Source organism: Opisthocomus hoazin, chromosome 2 (genome assembly GCF_030867145.1).
Source record: "Opisthocomus hoazin isolate bOpiHoa1 chromosome 2, bOpiHoa1.hap1, whole genome shotgun sequence".
Lineage (NCBI taxonomy): Eukaryota > Metazoa > Chordata > Aves > Opisthocomiformes > Opisthocomidae > Opisthocomus > Opisthocomus hoazin.
In genome coordinates, this window is record NC_134415.1 from 13,803,778 (window position 1) to 13,823,840 (window position 20,063).

At 38.4% G+C, this 20,063-nt stretch overlaps 1 protein-coding gene across 1 annotated transcript in view; it reads left to right on the forward strand.

Annotated features, from left to right (window-relative positions):
• The window catches only part of PRKD3 (protein kinase D3), a 42,895-nt gene extending 23,233 nt beyond the window's left edge, over positions 1 to 19,662 (forward strand). Inside the window, exons 8-19 of the mRNA XM_075412677.1 lie at positions 1,808 to 1,991; positions 3,478 to 3,601; positions 6,435 to 6,512; positions 8,168 to 8,444; positions 11,573 to 11,625; positions 12,002 to 12,074; positions 14,886 to 14,992; positions 15,581 to 15,742; positions 16,221 to 16,319; positions 17,404 to 17,671; positions 18,549 to 18,634; positions 19,489 to 19,662. Coding sequence (XP_075268792.1) covers positions 1,808 to 1,991; positions 3,478 to 3,601; positions 6,435 to 6,512; positions 8,168 to 8,444; positions 11,573 to 11,625; positions 12,002 to 12,074; positions 14,886 to 14,992; positions 15,581 to 15,742; positions 16,221 to 16,319; positions 17,404 to 17,671; positions 18,549 to 18,634; positions 19,489 to 19,662 — 1,685 coding nt within the window. The remainder of the gene's footprint in view (positions 1 to 1,807; positions 1,992 to 3,477; positions 3,602 to 6,434; positions 6,513 to 8,167; positions 8,445 to 11,572; positions 11,626 to 12,001; positions 12,075 to 14,885; positions 14,993 to 15,580; positions 15,743 to 16,220; positions 16,320 to 17,403; positions 17,672 to 18,548; positions 18,635 to 19,488) is intronic.
• The last annotated feature ends 401 nt before the right edge of the window (positions 19,663 to 20,063 follow it).

The following is a 20,063-nucleotide window of genomic DNA, read 5'->3' on the forward strand; positions in this document are numbered from 1 at the left end:
GAAAACATACTCTGGTGACTTTTAATTTTATTTAATCAGTCTTGGCAAGTACAGTATGCTTTGCTTGAGATTGCTCGAGGAAAGTAAAAAAAAAAAATCAAGAAACCACCTCAGTTTACAAAAATTAAACATCTGTTGTGATCAGTCTGCTCATTGTTCACCATGAAAAATATATTTTTAAATGTTAATATCTGAAGACAAGTACCATTTTTTTGTGACTTTCTCATAGCCATGATTTTTAGTGGCTGGAGTTAGCCTAGCAATTTATGAGGTAACAGAGAAAGGAAAAAAACAAGCCAAGCCAAAACAAAAATCCTCACTCAGATTTTTTGAAACCTCAGTTAAGTAGGTCTGTTCAGAAAACGGAGTTTAAAGGGGAAGGTGGGAAACAGTATCTGGAAGAAAGTTTAGAGTCTTATTCTTACAAGTTTTGGACCAGTGTTAAGCTGATGAAATACGGGATGGATGAGCAGACAGTGAGGTGGATTGAAAGCTGGTTGAGTGGGTGGGCCTAGAGGGTGATGATCAGTGGGATGAAGTCTAGTTGGAGGCTGGCGACTAGTGGTGTACCCCAGGGGTTAATACTGGGTCCTGTCCTGTTTGACATCTTCATTAATGAATTGGATGATGGGGCAGAATGTACCCTCTGCAAGTTTGCTGATGACTGGGAGAACTGGCTGATACACCAGAGGGTTGTGCTGCCATCCAGAGGGGCTTCAACAGACTGGAGAAACGAGCTCACGGGGGTTGTTGGACCAGATGACCTCCAAAGGTCCCCTCCAATTTCAGCCATTCTGTGTCTGTGTTGTCCAAAATCTTGATTCTTGGCAGACATATTTTTGAGGGGAAGAAAATTGATAACATGCAGCAGATCACACCAAACTGTACAACTTAATTCAGAGGCCTGGGCAGCAGCCCTGTTAGCCAGTGGGTCCGTTGCCATTGCGCAGCTTATCACATCCATTCATGACTGCCTGCTCCAGCTCCAAGGCTCTTGCCTGCGTCTGGAGATTGGTGGCTGTGAACAACAGTGTGCAATATGTTGTTGCTGCACCCTGCTTTCACCACCCTTGTGGTGCTAAGGTGCTAAGGCACGTAGTTTGGGAACTACGATTTCATACAGTTTTTCTGTGGACAAAAGGAGTGGTTTATTTTTCGTTCTTTCACCCACCCTTACATTGAGCTCTCCTCAGACAAAAAAGAAAAAAATAACAATACAGATTAAAATAGTTGTATGTCTTAATCCTTTCTTTTCCACAGTGCAAGTTGCACAGCTTTTGGGAACTTTAAACTTTTGCCAGCAGAGAGTCAGATGCGAAGAAGATCTGTTCTGCCTTTCTCTTTTCCTGTCCTACCACAGCTCCCATCTTTTTTGCTGTTGTGGCTTGCAAGGACAGCAAGAACAGAGTTGGGTTTCTGTTGATGGAGAATTTCATTTGCACAGGAATAATTCTCTGGGTCATCTGTAGTTGTCGAAAGGTTACTTTGTACTGCTGACTTGTGGAACAGAATTACTTAATGAGATTTAGGTTTAGACTTTAAGCTTTTCACTCCATTTCTTTCAATATGATGCTTGTTTTAGTTGTGTCTCTCTTGCCTTGGCATTTAGCAAAATCAAATTGATAATGTTCATTAGCGTGCCCTGCATCATTTAGCAAAAAACTTGAGGTTTTTGTATATTCTGATTGTAGTTTTATGTTTGCTTGCATAAATGCAAACTGAAGAAGAAATTACGTGGGTGTTTTGGGATTTTATTTGCTTTTTTTAATTGTGTATTTGAAATAGTATCTGAATCCTGTGTTTCCAGAACCTGCTAGCCCAGGTCAGGACTTGGACATGCCAATGGAGGTTGATAGCAGTGAAATGAACAGTGATGGCAGTCGAGGTCTAGATGATGCTGAAGAGCCCTCTCCTCCAGAGGACAAAATCTTCTTTATGGATCCATCTGACCTTGATGCAGACAAAGACGAGGAAGCTGTCAAAACTATCAGGTAAGTCATAAGGTGAATTTCTTTGCTCTGGGTGTACTTTCCTCAATATAGTGAGTAAAACATTTCTGATTAGCCCAGTTTTGCTACTTAGTGTTGTTTTTTAATTTTTTTTTTTTTTTTTTTTTTTTTTTCAAACTTGAAAATGCCTTGTAAAGTTACCCGGTCTCAAGAAAATATGAAACATAAATAAATGAAAATAATATATTATCTTCTAATTGGAAAAAAGTGCTGTGCTATGACTGTTATCAAAGTAATAAACCCAGATTATCAAAACATGGTAAATTTTGTGACTTAACATGGCTAAGACATGAGTGAGGTCTTTGTGATATTAGCCTAATTTAGTTACTGTCGTACAGATGTTGATTTAAAAGGAATTACTCAAGATATTTCAATATTCACGTTGTAGTCTATGTATTTTAGGCAGATATTTGCTTTACCTCGAATGTGATTTTTCTGAAATCTGTCGGATAACTGTTACGTAGTTCTTCTAATCGTTTGATCTTTTTACTTTCTGTATTATTCTGGGTAGTGTCATCATGATCTTCTTAAGTCATTCTTAATAACATAAGAGCAGTTGTATTAGGTCAAACTAAAGGTCGTTTTAGCTCAGGGCTTAATAGCAAGTACGTGAGGGAGAGCATATAGTGATACCTTCGCAACTTTCAGTGATTTATAGCTCAAGGACTTCCTGAGTGGGAAGTGGCATCTTTTTTGTGTTCCACCTCTGTTTTTCTGTTTATGTCTAATTGGATTCAAAGCAATTAAAGTTTTTGGCATGTGCAGCATCCTGTGACAGCCAATTCAACTGTGTGCTGTCTTAAAGCATCGTCATTTTTGGTTTTAAATCTGCCTTGTGATTTCGCGTGTGTTCACAGATGTTTCTGTTAGTGCCGCGTGTAGGAGCTCTGGTGTTAAGCAGACAATTACCTGTACGTTTAACTACTGACTCTGTCAGAGTATTAGAGATTGACAAATCCTTGTCTGCGGGACAGTTGTTATCTCTGAGCATTGATACAATTTTCTAGTGCAGCTGTGATTTGAATTAACACTCCCCTGCTTATATTTTCATAAATTGAAAGTATGCTTAGATAGGGACCTTCATTAGTGTAATAACCATACTAAGAAGTAGCATTGTAAGCTTACACAGACAAGAAAATAATAGTGATGCTGATGTTTATTATATTTTTATACTGGATTAAGACCATCAGTCTCAGCTAATTGTTTTGAGAGAGGATGATTTCTGTAGGTGTCCTCATTCCAGTGTGTTTCTTCTGTGTTCCGTAGAGTGATTTAAGTACTGCAATACTTGCACTCGGAGAGCTAGTGGGAGCTCAGGTATCTAACTAGTTTCATCTACCGATGAAATTTGTGTGGGAAGAAAAGGTGTCTGTTCCTGAAAATTATGGGCTGAATGCGTAGTACCGGTGTAATTTCAGTACTGTTGTGTTTTAACTTGTTAAATATGAACTGTTCTATCTTTTTTTAGTCCTTCAACAAGCAATAATATTCCTCTCATGAGAGTTGTACAGTCGATCAAGCACACAAAGAGGAAGAGCAGTACAATGGTGAAGGAAGGATGGATGGTCCACTATACCAGTAGAGACAATCTGGTCAGTGACTTTAGTTTCTTCCTACATTGAGTTAAATTGTTTCTCTAAACCAGAGTATTTTATTTCTCTAATTTAGATATTCTAATGTACAGTATCATTTGAAAGAACTTAGCCATGATGTTCATTATAAAGAGATCTGGTGCAAAGAAGAAACTGTAATCTATTTAAAATTGTTTGTGGTGATTCAACAGTACTTTTCCTTCTCTCTTTTTAAGGAGAAGCATCTCTAAATTGTCTCAAATGAATTGCATCTTTAAGATTTCAGCTTTTCTGATATAATAATTTGGAATAATTTACTTCTTTCTGTTTAGCAGTTGAACTAAACATTTGTATCAATGGTTTTATTCTACTACATGAAAAGCTGGAGATCATTACGAAATGATGAGTACTGAAATCGTTAACATTATTACTCTAATGATCTAGGTGTTTGTAAATTTTTATGTGTAGATATGAGAGCCCTTCATTCCTCTAGCAATTCACTCTGTCTAAAAATAAGCATTAAGGAACATCATCCCCCCAAACTCACTATTCCTCTTGATGTCAATGCAGTAGAGAGTTGTGCCGTGACTGGATGTCCTTGGGAATGCAAGCATCCTCCAAAAAGACTGCATTGTTTGTTTCCAGTGCCAACAATAATGATCTCTTAATTGAATGTTCTTAGGCAAACTCCTTGGTTTTCTGTATTGAAGAGGAAGATAAGCAAGAGTAACTGGGTTCCTTAGAGTTGTCTGATGGGAGGGAGTGGATCCTCTTGTCTTTTGGTAGGTGAATGAAAAGGATGGAGTCAAGAAGTTCCCGGATCTCGTGAAGCACAGTGTGTCATATGGCAGTTGTTCATGAAAGGCAGCATAAATACTTTTACCTGCTTTGTCTTTACGCAGGAGTCTGATTGAAGGGGACTTTAGGAATTTAGAGAAGCAAAGTTATTTAACTTCTGCTGAAATCAAGCTGAGGGGTGATGATAGCTCAGGTTATTGTAGTATTTTTACTTTTTATGATTGTCAACTAAACAGACCACTGCAAGTGGTCTGTCAGAAACTGCCTTACAGAACATTTTGGTAGAGTTTTCTAATACCTAGATGTGTTTATCGCAAACCAAAGTAAGTATCTGGGGTATTTCAGATGAGATTCCAGCCAAGGGTGCCTAACAGGCACAATTCTCATCAGCTGGCAACGGAAAAACTAAGGCCAGGTAGCAGATGAAGATGAATAGTTCTAGCAGAACTGTTCAGGGCAGACCTGGTATTCAGCTCTGATTTAATCTTTCGGGAGAGCCAGTACATTTTTCAGCAGACTTCTTTGAACCTCTTTGTGGAACTGTGATCAGATTGTACACCTTAGCTTAGTTTGATTTTCTTCATCTGTCAGTCTGGAGGTACCTAGAGGATACCTACTGAAAATGGCCACTCAGTTGAAGTGGAGTATTCTGCCCCAAAGCAAGATACTTTCAGCCAAGCAAGATCTCGTAGAGCATCCTAATGGGAGGAGACTTCCGTGTTAGGTGTTACAGCATCGGCTGTTTCCCTTGAACACTCTGCTCTCAGCAGCGTCAGACTGTTTCCTATTCCTGAAACAACCTGGGCCTTCTATTGATTCCAAAGAGGTTTGTTTTAACAGCAGTATCTGTATGTTTCTTGCTGACCCTGGATAACAAGATATTTCACCCTTTATAATGAGAAGTGTCTTGGTTATCATCTGTATTCTTTCCCTCACTCTGAGCCCATCCGTTCTCAGAATAGGGTGTGTGCAGATTTTGAATCCCTGAGTGAATTACCAACCTGTTCCTTAATTCCTCCCATCCAAAATCTTCCTTGATTCATGTTTTAATAAAGAGCATATATGTCCAAAGGACAGGTTCACCCTTATGTTTTCACCCAGTTTCCATTCAGTGCTGGCTGGGAATTCCATTTAGTCAAATCTATTCATGACCTAGCTTTCTGTGTCTAACTCCTACAGGTGTAGTCTTAGTGTCCCCATGATTGGAGTGAGGTAGGCTCTGCTGTATTATGTTTCAGGCTTTGTCATCCTAGGCCAGAGTTAAGGGTCTTGGATTTTTGTCATAGAAAAATGAAAATGGGTTTCTAACTATATGATGGTGCAAGCAAAGTAAGTTAGATTCATACAGCCATATTAGCGTTCTAAAAGCTTCTTTGTTTTGAGGAGTGTTCTTCTGCTTAAAATTACAAGACAGTTATGTCCCATGGCTTATTCATACTACCTTTTGGTGGAGGTGATACTTCTGTTTGGTGGAGACTTCCAGAAAATGGCTGTTTAGTCCATCTTGATTTTTATTTTTTTTCCCCCCAAGATATTTTGTCCACTTGAATCTCATAATCTGTCTGTCTTGCAGTTGTGTGCTTTTGACCTTCTAGAATTCCGTGTTGACAAAAGAATTAAGGACTTGTTAGGCTTCTTGCTCAGTCCTTGAACCCTCGTGATGTTGGTGTGAGGGCACAGAGGGAGAAAGCATGACTCCCACAAATGTCACTGAATTAAAATAATTCAGGTTCTATGAGCCCATGCACCTGGAGTGAAACCTGTGTAGGTAAATGTTTTTCTTGTACAATATAACTGCTGTTGTCACTGCTATTACTGTAAGGTAAGTGATATTTTTGTCTGGTTTGTGGAAATAATTTTTTAACCTTTTTGTGAGTTAAAAAAAAAAAAAAACAACTTCCGAAAGTGTATATTTTCATGTATCTAGTCTAAGATGCAACTGTAGATTAATGTTATTTGATTACCTGAGTAATTTAAATAATTTTTCATTTAAATAATCAGATAAAAACTGTGGCAGTGATTTATTGGTTATGTTATTGTACTGTGCATTTTGTAGAGAAAAAGACATTACTGGAGACTGGACAGCAAATGCCTCACGCTATTTCAAAATGAATCTGGAACAAAATATTACAAGGTAATTAATGATGAGTAATAATTATGTTGCACTTGATTTACTCAGTGCTTTGTAGATCTGAAATCTGTTTGTGAGCAGTAGAAGTATTATGTCCATTTCCCCATCTTTTTTAATCAAAACTGTGACCAGGTTAATTGTTGGCCAAAGCTTGTTAGCGAGAAGGACCAAGACTAACTCTGAGAAGCTGCTTGCATCTCCAGTTCTAATCCCCTTCAGTATGTCTCTTCTTACATTTTACATGTGCTGTTCTCCTGAATTACCTGCTGTATTAAGCTTTCTGCACAATTACCAGAGAATTTGTTTGGCCACCAGTCTAATGAAGGCTAGGATTTTTGCATTCTACAGATAGCGACTGAAAGTTTGCATGCTTATGTATTTTATTTTGAGGTTCCTGAAATTAAATTATTCCCAACTGTACAAGTGAAAGTTGCAAGCGAGACTTAGGGTAAAATTTTCTGTGCGGCCTGGCGTTGTGTAAATGAAGTTTAGCAGTAAGTTTAGTATATTGTTAATATAGTAATGTGTTCAGTGGTGGAATATACAGAAAATGTGTTTGAATGTATAAACAGGATTTTTCCCTTTCTTGTCTTACACCTTTAGGTGGGCTTCCAAATCTTGCAGCTTCTTCCTTTATAACATCTCTAAGATCAAGCCTTTTCTCTGTACACACAGCTAAACTTGCCCAGATCCTTTTCATCCCTATCTTGACCAATGCAGTCTCTTCTCAGACCTCTCTGATACTTGTATTGCCCTGTGCATTCAAAACACAGCTGGTAAAATATGTTCCTTGCTTGTTGCTCCGTTATGTCACTGCTTTTAGTCCTTTGACTTGCCCCTTTGCACCCCTTTTTTTAACTGCTTGAATCTCAGGTTATTTGTCTTTGCTGTTAGAATTATTCACAGGTTTTGGCTTGACATTTATTTGCTCTTCGTCTTAATCAGCTACTGTCTCTTATCCCCCTAATGCCAGCCCGGTGTTCACCTGCTTGTTCACTACTCTTGCAAGTGACGTCCACCTGTACACCTTCCCATGTATGTGGAATGTCCTCCTCCTGCTAGTGTGAACTGGCAACCATTTCTTCCTTCAGATCTATTCTCTAGTACTGCTTGTACTGTTGTCTTAAACTGACAAGGTAGAGGAGTCAGTAGAAATTGTTAATACTTGTATGAAAGAGAATCTTTACCCAAAACGATTCAGTTGCGTAAAGCAGTGCTTATTGACTGGCTTCTGTAACCCCATCCTCTTTTCCATGTTGTCTTGTTTCACTTTTTTCCCCTGTCATGTTCTTGTCTAGCTAAGCTGTATAAACTACAAGGGGAAAAGTGTCATTCAGTAGTTGTGCATCATTTGTATGTGGTGGAGGCGTGTCTCATTCTGAATATAAATGCAGTTTGTCTGAGTAGAAAATAGCAGTTGTATAGAGAGAACTGCGATGGGGCTGGAAGTCTCTCTAGGATTGTATAGAGAAATTCAGAAAACTGTGGGTGGGCAATGGTCATGCACAGTTTGACATTAGTTATGAAGCTTGATATTTTGGTTTTGGTATTTTGATATATTTGCTTTGATTTCTTTGCAAACACTTTAAGTTTTGAATATCAGTATATTAAAATACTATGTGCGTTTTCATTTTTTAATCTTTAATATTTTTCTTCAGGAGATTCCACTTTCAGAAATTCTCCAGGTGACTCAGCCTCGAGATTTTTCAAACGTGGTGCAGGGCAGCAACCCATACTGTTTTGAGATCATCACTGACACGATGGTGTACTTTGTTGGCGAAAACAATGGCAGCAGTCACCACAGTCCTGTTCTTGCTGCCACCGGAGTTGGACTTGACGTAGCTCAGGGCTGGGAGAAAGCCATTCGTCAGGCTTTGATGCCAGTCACTCCTCAAGCTAGCGTTTGCACTGCTGCAGGACAAGGAAAAGATCACAGTAAGCAGGCAGACAAGGCGCTATTACTCATATTTTGAAGCTGTTAATGGCAGAGATTCCTTTCAGAAAAGGGCTTATTTAGAGTGAAATATTGTCTGTCTATTCTGTGCTGAATTGGGTCCCTAATTTTCCACAGGTCTTCAAAAAGTGACACTCAGGTTTGTGGAGGGTGGGCAAATCCTTTAATCTGTTGTAGCAGGAAGTAGTAGGTAAGAATCAGATTTACAATATGAATGCATATTGCAGAGCTTTATTGTAGGAGCATTAAGAGCTCACACGTAGCTGCTGGATGTAAAAAGGGACCATAGTTTAGATGTTTCTAATATACTTTAATAAATGAATAAATATATTCAGATTATATACATACACTCTGAAAGAACTAAATTTGGATGCTTTTTGGTGTTATCACCTACATATTTTTTTTTCTAAATTCTGTGAGATGTCAGTAGCTAAGGAGAAGAGGAGTTAGCGATGCGATGTAAATACTGCCAGTGATGGAAAGAACTTTTGCAGAGTTGTGGGTAGTAATAAAAAGTACCCTCCCTTTCTTTCTCTAGCATAGCATCATATTCATTATCAAGGCTCCACTAAACTATATATTGTATTCTTTCTTGTCAAACATCTCCTTGTTCCTTGCAATGACATTCATTCACATTCTGTACTGAGATTTATGCTTTCATTTTTAGTTTCATCTTCCAGCTACTCCTTAATCTTCTTTTAGTGATTTTTTTCTTTTGCAGCAGACTCTGAAATTAGTTTCTCTGTCTCTGATATCTGGCTAACAGTTAAGAACGTGTAAATGCTAGTCTGGGGTAAATGCACCTTCTGAACATGCAACCATGGTCTGAAATGGTAAACTGTGAAATGTCAGTGCTGGTATCCATATTTAATTACAGTGAAGAAACATACCCGTAAGATGATACCTCATAACTGGCCTTATATGTACATAAAATGCCATTTTCAGTATGAAATTCTTAGTTCCAAATACACATGTACCTAAGCTCTCTTTGTTTGGTGGAACCTAAGGCTTACTCTTGTTGAGACTTGCAAAGACAGTTGCTTTTTCCAAATCGGAAATCACATATAAATAGTAACTTTTTTATATTAAAACTTGACAGTGATAGGGAATAGGGCTGCAGGGGCAGATAAAGAGAGGAAGTATTTTAGCACGTTTAGGATTGTAGGAGTACGAGAAACTACCATGAGTTGTGGAGTGGCGTTTGCATATTCTTGGACAACTTGGGTTGGTTTTTAAACTCTAAAAAGCCCACAAAATGTCGGTTCATCCGTCTTCGTCCTACACATTGTGTGCCATGAAATGTATCGCAAGAGCCTTTAAGAGAAGTAGACTTTTAGTTAAAAAAGCCCCGTAAGCCTCAAAGATGTTCTTTGAAGTGAAAAGACCAAAAGAGGAGGTAGATATTGCTAGTGCTTGAAATACTTGCAGCAGCAGGGAATCTGTAGTGTCATAATGTCCACAAGACACCAGCTAGTCAGTTCATGCCATGTTCTGGCCAGAAAGTGGCTAGAAATGAGGATGCTCTTCCTCTCTGACCCTGGGGGAAGAATCCCTTCTGTCCTTGTACTGATGGGTGGGATGGGCTGTTTGTTTGTGGGGTGTTTCTGAGCTGAAATGAGAAAGAGAAGGTTAGTAAGCTGTCGCCTGGTATAGATTACATGTTGAATCCTGGCATTACTGATTTCTTCAGAAGTGACAGTTTTTCAGCCCTTATTCTTACATGTTTCAGACACTTAAAAAATGGATTTATTTGGAAGGAGTAACTCAGTCTCTACCTACCAGATGCTTTGTATTCTGTATGCTTTGTATTCTATTTGTATTCTATCCTTCTGTGGAGAAGGGTTCAGTGTGTTCTCTTTAAACAGTTTCAAGAAATGTCTTCACTTTCTAGTTGCCTTGTTTCAACCTGGCTGCAGTTGATCTTAGTAACTTTTGTCATCTGCCACCTTTCTTGTTTTTCCTTGTGTTCCATAGTGTTATTCCAATACAGACAAGTGTAGTCTATAATAATCAGTAGACATACGCAAGGCTGTAATTCCAGTTCATACTTCAGATGCAGGATTCAGAGTGTCTTTGAGAACTAGTATTTGTTGCTATCTTAAGTAAATTCCGTCTTTGAGATAAAGCACAGGTGGAAAAACTCAGATACAGATACTGTCTTTGTTCTCTGAAATTGTGTTTTTAAAGCTCAAGGCTCTTCTTAGGGTGATAAAGGCTCTTCTGAAAGCGCTGGTAAATCTGTAGTATATCTTCTATCCACCTTGTAGATGAATTTGTTCTACTTTTTTTTTTTTTTGGAAGTTAACAAATGGTAGGTGACTGTTCGTTTGAAATGCTTCACCTCTGTCTTAGAAGTCAAAGGAAAAGGGTGTTTTCTGCCTTCCTTGACACATCTCTTCTGGTCCTTGCATCATGATGTTATTCCTGTAATGAGAACTTTATGTCAACATCTGCTGCAGGGTGAAAAATTCTGTATCTTTATCTGGTGCTTTTACTTGGAAATTACACTTCTTAGATGTGCTCTTATATTCCAGAGGTTGATATGCTTCTGTAGTTTATCCATGAAACAAAGATTGTTTATATCATTGATTTTATTGCCTTTTTAATTATCAAGTCTTTTGTTACTTGCTTTGCTTGATTTGTTTCCTTTTCTTATGCATTAGATCTATGTATCTTGATGCCACCGACAATTAGGAACCACATTCATTTGACTATAAGGGATCTGTCTGGTCCTCTTCCCTGTATTTTTCTGTGTTACTACCAGAAATTCTTAATACTTTAATGAACTCTGATACAATTGCCACATTACTATTGCTTTTGGTTCTCCAGCTCTGTTGTGTACACACTTGTACTCTTCTACCATTTTGGTAATCAGTGGTATGACAAAAATAGACAAATAATCCCAGAAAAACTCCCAAGGTTCTTTATCCAATCAATCTGTGAAATCTGAGTTGCAGGGTGTAATATTTCTGCAGAACATCAATAAAAATCATGACTGGGTTAGAAATCGGTAAAGGTTTTTTGTTGTGGGGTGGTTTTTATCCCCATTTTTACTAGAAGCAGCCTGCCCTTCTGATTTACTTACTCAGTTCTATCTTCTTTATTGCAGAAGAGTTATCTCTAAGCATCTCTGTTTCGAATTGCCAGGTCCAGGAGAACGTGGTGAGTCATATGCACTGCATAATAATGATGTTTGTTCACCTGGGTATTACAAAATAATTGGTAGTAACAGTGTCTGGATGAGAAAGCAACACGAGGCTGTTGTAGCTAAAGAAGGCTGTGTTATGTATGGGAATTTATCTACTTACCTGTCACAGCTGTGAGTTTATATGAATGTATGTCTCTGCTTGCAGTGCAGCTAAGTGGATCCTTTTCTGGACAAGTTTGTTGTGTTTTTCCTGCTCTGTTCAGGGTAACGATGGCACCCTTTACAGGGTTTGCTGAGTGTCAGATGTAAACACCGCCTAGCCAGTACGAATATGCTCATGAACATTTTGATTACTCCTGATATTTGTGATTTCTTTTTTTCATGCATTAGGATATCAGCTCTGTGTACCAAATATTTGCTGACGAAGTGCTGGGTTCTGGTCAGTTTGGTATTGTATATGGAGGTAAATTATGTTAGATTCCGTTATGCATTTGTTAAGGTAGAATGTCTGTCTGCTTGATATAATGAGCCTTTTCATATTTGCTTAGCTGTACCTAGAATGTCTAGGTGACGTTTATCATGTTAAAAGTTCTCTCAGAGTTACTTTACTGTGTCTCTCTGTGGTTTTATGTGCAGTATTTCGTACCACTCATTTTTTGCGGTTAGAGTTTTGCATTGGCGTAAAAATCAGTTTAGAAATATGCATTGCATTTTGACCACAGTTAAATACAAAGCAGTCTCTAGTCTGAATTTGGCCTTGGTTAATGATTTTTTTTTTTTTTAATTGCAAATTCTAACACTGTTGTCTGTGTTACACAGTAGTAGAAGTCACACATTTAAGGAGGCTGTCAGTTATACGTGCTTTTAATGATATCTGAGAAATGTGGCCAAAAGCAATTAGAAAAATACATTTTAGTTTATGCTTTGACGGTATTTATACAAACATATTATTGATGTATTTTGTGCAAACAGTTTCGCTACAAATTTCTATCACCAGGATAAAGTAGAGAGAAGAATTCTTTGTCAAGAGGCCTTAGTTTTAGGTTTCAAATGCAGTTTTATCACTTCTAGTTTTTCAAAACTTCCATTGCAACATATAACTTGTTTATAATACGTGATCATAAAAAAGAAGAAATACTAGAAAAGCATCATTTGAACTTGGTTTCTCTCTCTTTTTTTTTTTAATATCTATATATCTCCCATGTGTTATATCTCAAGACCACAAATCTGGAAAAAAAGAAAAAGTGATAACTTATGATTTAAAAGTGGTAACTTTTCTGTTTCTGTCGTGTTGTCTTTCTAGTCAGGAAGTATTGTAGCTATGATTTTTCTGTGTGCCACTTGTGTAGTTAGTTTTCTCTATTTTTCTGAACTGCTCAATGGAAATGCAGTTTGATTGTCTGGTTTTACATCACTTTTGAGGCAGGTTTATTATTCTCCCCCCCCCCCCCCCCCCCCCCCCCCGTATTTCCTAAAGCAAAGTGTGAATCCAAGTGTGCTCCCTCTCTTATGAATAGAACCTGCACAAATGCAGACAGTAGGTTAATGTTTTGATTTTATATCTATATATACACTCCTAAATTGCCTTTCAGATAAATCTCAGCTTGGTGTTTTTCATTATTCAATGCTTATAAATGCTTATAAACATAATAAATGCTTATAAAAGATTTTTATTATATTAAATATTTTCTCTTAATGATGGCTTAAAATATGTAGAGTATGCATACTCAGTTTGTTAAGATAAAATCACAAGCTGGAAGAGCAAGGAAAAAGTATAAAAGAATATTCTTTTGCTGGCTGTGCACACTGCTTAATTGTTGCTGGTGTTTGGGCAGTCTAAATCCGGTAACTTCTAATATTGGCTTCTCCCCACCGGTGTAGGGCATACTGAAATAATGGTAACAAAACCTTTATTTAAACAAATAAAGGTAAAATTAAGTTGCCTACATTGTTGTGTGTGGGGTTTTTTTGTTGTTGTTGGGGGTTGGATTTCTTTTTGTGTCCTCTATTCTGGACAAACATTTACAAATTGTAAATCAGGAAGTTATAGGATATTGATATCCAACTCCTGTTTCTTTCAGTGAGAACAGTTTCCCTCTGCTTTTCCTATTTTGGTTAGTTTTGAAGGGTCTGAAAATTTGAGACAGGAAAAAAAAATTCTCAACAGTTTCTTACTGATGTAAAACTTGTCCCGAAACCTGATAAGTTGTGTTTTACTTAGGAAAAGGAATTTTCAAGCTGCTTTTCTGCTAATCTTTCTTCATGTTCAATTTTTAGCTTTAGTCTGGCTTCTGTAGTTAAGTGTTTTGCTAGTTTGGTGGTTTTGCTTTACGTTCTCTCGCAAGCTAGCATTTGCCTTCTGGGTTGTAAGTGATGGTATTTCTGCTGCGTTTCAGTACGGTTTGATGTCTAGTGGAGCCAGAGTCACTGTCCCTGAATCTAGGGTTTTATCGGAATTATAGCTGGGTGTTGTGATTTCTAATATTTTGCCTAAGAATTGGTGATCTGTTACAGAAAAAATGACAAAACTCCCCTGCTCCGTCTTTCAAGACTTCTGGCTTTATGCTGTTGTCTGTGACAGTCCATCACACAGTGTATGCCTGCCTTAGGACTAACATAACCTTTTTAATTAAACATTTGTTTTTGGCTCTCTGATTGTTAGTTCTATTTGGTAACCTTGTAAACCCTTTTGGACCTTGAGTGATGTCCCCATTAAGTGCCTTACTTTGTGTGGTGGAGATACACCTGGTTTTGACACTTTGTTCGTGATGATGTTTAAGGCAGGAGTTAATGTGGTGTTCTTCATGGCATGGGATTACCCCTGTGTTCCCATAGAGTATTAGATGTAATTTCCTGTGCATATGGAGCCCACACAAGTATGAAACCACTGGAGAAGACTTGTATATTTTTCCTCACATTTCTCTTGAATGGTTTTGTTGTTGTTTTTTTACAGAAGAGAGGCAATGTTCTGGGGGAGTAGGTATTACTTGATAATGTGCAAGTGCCTTGCACAAGCAAAAACTTCGCCTGACACACCTAATGTCAATGTGCATACATGACAGCAGGGTAGTAACTAGTTTAAATTTATCTACAACACTCCTGCTGAGGCTGATCACTTCTTGTTACTCATATACCAGTTGCAATTTTAAATATAATAGTAATAGTAATATAGTACAGAATATATTTGTTTCCCCAAAAAGGAATTTCTGCTGTAATGTTTTATAGCTGTGAATTGCTTCTGCCTCTTGATGGCTGATGTTGATTTTCTGTTCAGGAAAACACAGGAAGACTGGAAGAGATGTGGCTATCAAAGTCATTGACAAGATGAGGTTTCCAACTAAACAGGAAAGTCAGCTTCGTAACGAAGTAGCCATTCTCCAGGTACAAAAGTATTTTTGGATCACATTGGAATTTTGTCTCAAATCAGCCGTTAATGAGAGTTTGTAATGTGTGTAAGTGCTCTGGATTGATTTCTAAATCTGCATATGTGATTTCTGAGTCTTTTTGTAAGAAGGGATCTTAGAAGGAATTCCCAAGTATTTGGTAGAGTTGATAACTTGGGGGTGCTGTCTACACCCTGTAGGGGATCCACTGAATACAGGTACTTTGGCTCCATGTTGTCTCCCTCAGGTGGCAGGAAACTCAGTATTATTTTTTGCTGCCTTCCACTACTGGCTGCTCAGTCTGTCAGTGTTATTCTTGCATGTCCTGCAATCAAGCTACTGGGTGTGTCAACTGTAAAGTTAATCATCATGGATAATTTGTGTTACAACAAATCCGTAGTGAAAATTTGCATGTTTCGTGGGTTGACCTTTATGTTTCAAGCTAGTTTCTTGCCTCAGACATTTTGGTTTTTTCATCTCTAGCTCTCCACTTAACTGCTTTGATTTGCGGTAGAATATTTCTGTGTAATTTGGGATATTTCATACTGTTTTATTTTAGCAACGTACCTATACTACTTTATTTTAGAATTTGCATCACCCTGGGATTGTGAACCTGGAATGTATGTTTGAAACCCCAGAACGAGTCTTTGTTGTGATGGAAAAGCTGCATGGGGATATGCTAGAGATGATTCTTTCCAGTGAGAAAAGTCGACTTCCAGAACGAATAACGAAGTTCATGGTCACTCAGGTTGGCATTCAGCCTCTCTTTTTTGAGAGAAAGGCTAGGTTTTTCTTTTGTCACTATGTCAGAATGGAGTTTGGAGAAGGGTTTTTCTGTATTGTTACGTAAAAGAGACAGCACAGAGGGCTGCACATCTAATGAAAGTTGAATAAACGTGTAAAAAATTTTGAATGTTAATGGTGTTAATGTTTTTGCCCTTCTTTCCCAAGACATAACATTAAGGACATCCAAAGATGCGTGTCAAAACAGTAAGCATTCAAAAAGACAGAAAGGGAGGAGGAAAAAAAAACAGGGGGGGGGAATAAAACCCATCAGTTCCAAGTCTTGATAGGCTGGAAAAATCCAGTACTTGCACAGGATATATACAGGTTAATTCTTGAAGATGGTGTTGTTAGAAATTACTGTATTGGCTGGTGTGTGTGTGTGGCTTTTGACACTTCTGACCTGCTTGAATAGTTCTGAAAATGTTCTCTTCTTTTTGTAGATACTTGTTGCTCTGAGGAATTTACACTTCAAGAATATTGTGCACTGTGATTTAAAACCAGAAAACGTACTACTAGCATCAGCAGAGCCATTCCCTCAAGTGAGTGAAGATTAAAAAATACTTTTCATCACTTTCATTGTTCTTTTTTTAAAGAAACGTAGGCATTGCAGCATAAAAAGTGCCCTCTTGTGGGATTGTTCAACTGCCTTAGTCTAGAATTTACTTGAACTACTGGTATTATAGTTGTCTTTTTTTTTTTTTTCCTTCCAACTCTTAGCCTAGCTTTATGCTCAATGCTCTGTTTCAGTTTTCTTTCTTCTCAGACGTGCATCATGTCTCACAACAATGCTGTGCACCAGCATTTTTTCTTCCAAGGAGCCTGTGAAGTACAGCTACTGCCAGCACTTAGCAAATTAAAATCTGCATCAGGGAATTGTTTCCAGTCCTGTGACGTTAATGCAAGGTGGATTGGACTTTTGGAGAGTCACTTGTACACCTTTAGTGCACTGCTTTTCCGTATACCCCGAGAAGCAGTTGTTATTTTGGGGTGAGGGGTGGGCTTGATCGGGATCCTTTTTTTTTCTACAAGTGTCTGCTGTGTCCATGTTGAGGAACCATGCTGGAACCATGGGGATTTGAGCATCAGTGCAGGCACCAGCTGTTGATGCTTCTTACCTGGGTCATTATTCGACTGCTTTGTCCAGAGCTGGCTCGGTCTGAGTTCTAGCTAAAACTCATCGTTTGGTTTCTGTGTAGCCGAAGCCCCCAGCTTCAGGAATGTGATTGAGGAATGTGATCTGGCTGGGATTCATGTGCTTTTGAAATTTTGGTTCTGTGCCTTGTGAGGTTGTGGATTTGCCTCTGAAAATGAGCTGAGTTTGGAATCAAGTTTTTTGTCCTTATTTTGCACACTTGTGGCCGTGTACTGCACAGACTGCCTCGAACCTGTGTCTGTGCAAGGCCAGTTCGGGTCTCAGTCTGAAGCATGGTTGATCCACAGTCTGCAGAACCAGTAACCTAAAACCTCAACTGACTGGTGTGTGTAATGTTTTGTCTCTGTTTTAGTGCATACAGAGTTTAAATGATAGCAGAAACAGTATCATGTACCACTCTGGTCCTGGGCGGCAGCAAGCTTTGGAGATCAAGCAGAGATTTTTCAGTTTAAAATGTATTTCTTTTGCAGGTGAAGCTGTGTGACTTTGGCTTTGCACGTATCATTGGTGAAAAATCTTTCAGGCGCTCTGTGGTGGGGACACCTGCTTATCTTGCCCCTGAAGTGCTCAGGAGTAAAGGTTACAACCGTTCTCTAGACATGTGGTCAGTAGGAGTTATTGTCTATGTGAGCCTTAGTGGTACATTCCCATTTAATGAAGATGAGGACATAAATGATCAGATTCAAAATGCAGCATTTATGTACCCACCAAATCCTTGGAAGGAAATTTCTAGTGAAGGTAAAAAACGAATTTTCAATATTAAAGTGTCTTTATATGTAGATAAAATGCATTCAGATGCTGAAACCTCAAGGTTCATTTGGTTAGGAGTGTGAGAATTATTGATAATTTGAGTTTAGTAGACTATGCCAAAATGGATAAATATGAGCTGGCATATATTTGTGACATACAAACTATCAAATGTAATGTTTTAGATAATTTTCAGAGCAAGAGGAGCCAATAGATTTAGCAAGAAAAATTAATTGCATGCATGAGGAGTGGGATAAATAACATGAAACTTCCCAAAATTCTCAATTAAAAGTTAAATCGTGTGAGTATTTGCTGAACGCTGATCTATCTCTTAGATACTTTATCTAAACTGTGATTACGGAAGCGTTTCAAAGTTGAATCTGGAATTTCAGTTTTGTACATTAGCAAGTGAAACAAAGCCTGGATCTAAATGCGAGGTCTGAAAAATCTAGAAGTTTGTGAGGTTGGTCTCTAGAGCTCTCCAATGCCAGCTTTGTTCTTAGTAATGGATATATGATTAACACACAGGTAGATGCGGAAAGACATACACAAAAGTATATGATAGTGGCAGTACCTACGTCATTTTGGAACACAGGATTATGCTCACGTTATTTAGGCACTTCTGAAAATCACTAAAATCAGTAGGGTAAAGATCGGGGAGGGGGGGGCTTAGCCCAAACCTATTTTGTAGCCTCACTTAACGTAAGCACAGCTAAATGTAACCTTCAAGAGCTTGTTTAAGTTGAAAACAGTTCAGTAGGATACACGTACACATATATAAAAATTCACTTTCACTGCAGCGTGTGAATGATGATGCAGGTGATTAGTATTTAAGCAATATAATCTTTGTTGTGTTCTTCTTTGTCAGCCATTGATCTAATAAACAATTTGCTTCAAGTGAAGATGAGAAAACGTTTCAGTGTTGACAAATCCCTTAGTCACCCATGGTTACAGGTAAACCCGTCTGCCTTTTAATAGTGATTTTTTTGGATGAAATCCTTCAGAGGCTTATTAGAACTGCTACTAGTGAAGTTTGTTAACAAGCATTCAAGGAGGCGTGAGTGTTTCTGGTTTTAGCTTTACATGTTATGTGCTCCAGGATTCTGCCCATCTGTTAATGGCTTCTTTCCTCACAGAAAATTTTGTCTTACTGTCTGTCCCGCCCCTTACTTTCTGTCTGACACCAGCACAGAGCATTACTCTTCTGGCACCTCTCCTGAATGCGGGCAGTGAGGAGTGCTTGGAGCCCCACTGACATCGGTACAGAGACAAGCATTGCTTGTTCAGTGCTGATGTGGACACGGAGCTGGTCTGTGCTGTAGCTTGTAGCTGTTCTAGAAGAGAATTGTTTGGAACGGAATTTATCTGCTTTTTTGACGCGAGTTCCTTTCACAATGGTTTCACAATACTATATGCACATATCCATGCACACAGATAACTTAAAAGACATTAAGGGGAAAATCCAATTAATTTTGAGTACAAACAATATTGGAACGAGTATAATTTCATGTATGTGTGTATATGTAGTGAATTTTTTAATAAAGCTGGCATAGCTGTCTTCTTACAAAAAGTTTTTCATGACTTAGAGTATTACACCCTTATGTACTAGCCTATTTAATTTTGAACCATCCTTTGTGGACGCTCTGGGGTATTTTGGGGGAAGGTTGTTTGTTTTTTTTTAACAGATCTTGTTGATTACATCTTGTGGCTATTTTTACTAAAAGTAGAGACAAAGTGCAGAATTTGTCTGTGGGAACGTAGTGCTGCTGTCTGTTGAACTGCTTCCTTAAATCTCTTTTACTCCTTAGGATTATCAGACTTGGCTCGACCTCAGAGAATTTGAAACTCGCATTGGAGAGCGTTACATTACCCACGAGAGTGATGATGCACGCTGGAAAGAACATGCTTATGAACACAACCTTGAGTACCCCCAGCATTTTATTATGGCTCCTAATCCGGATGACATGGAAGAGGACCCTTGATTTATTCACTGTGCTGAATTGCAGTAAAGAAGAATGATCCAGACAGAAACTGAAGATAAGTTTTGGAACAACTGTTGCTCTTTCTGAATGCTGTACACGTAGTTCAGTGTACAAAGCCCCAGAGGATCCTGCATTGACATGGGAATAGACTGTCGTCTGACAAGCTTTCCTCCGTCTCTGGCTTATACTATGAGTAGTTACTGGACAGTGGGATAAGCCCTGTTGGGTAGCATATTTCACCAGGCTGTGTGGCTGCAAAGCCATTACTGAGGTGTAATGTGTACAGATTGAATAGTTTGTGTGTTTCTCAAGGTTGTTTGTTTTTTTTTTTCCTAGCCTACACAATAAGAATTTTGTAATGGTTTTCTAATCCCTATTTACTAGGCCATAGAGGACTGTTT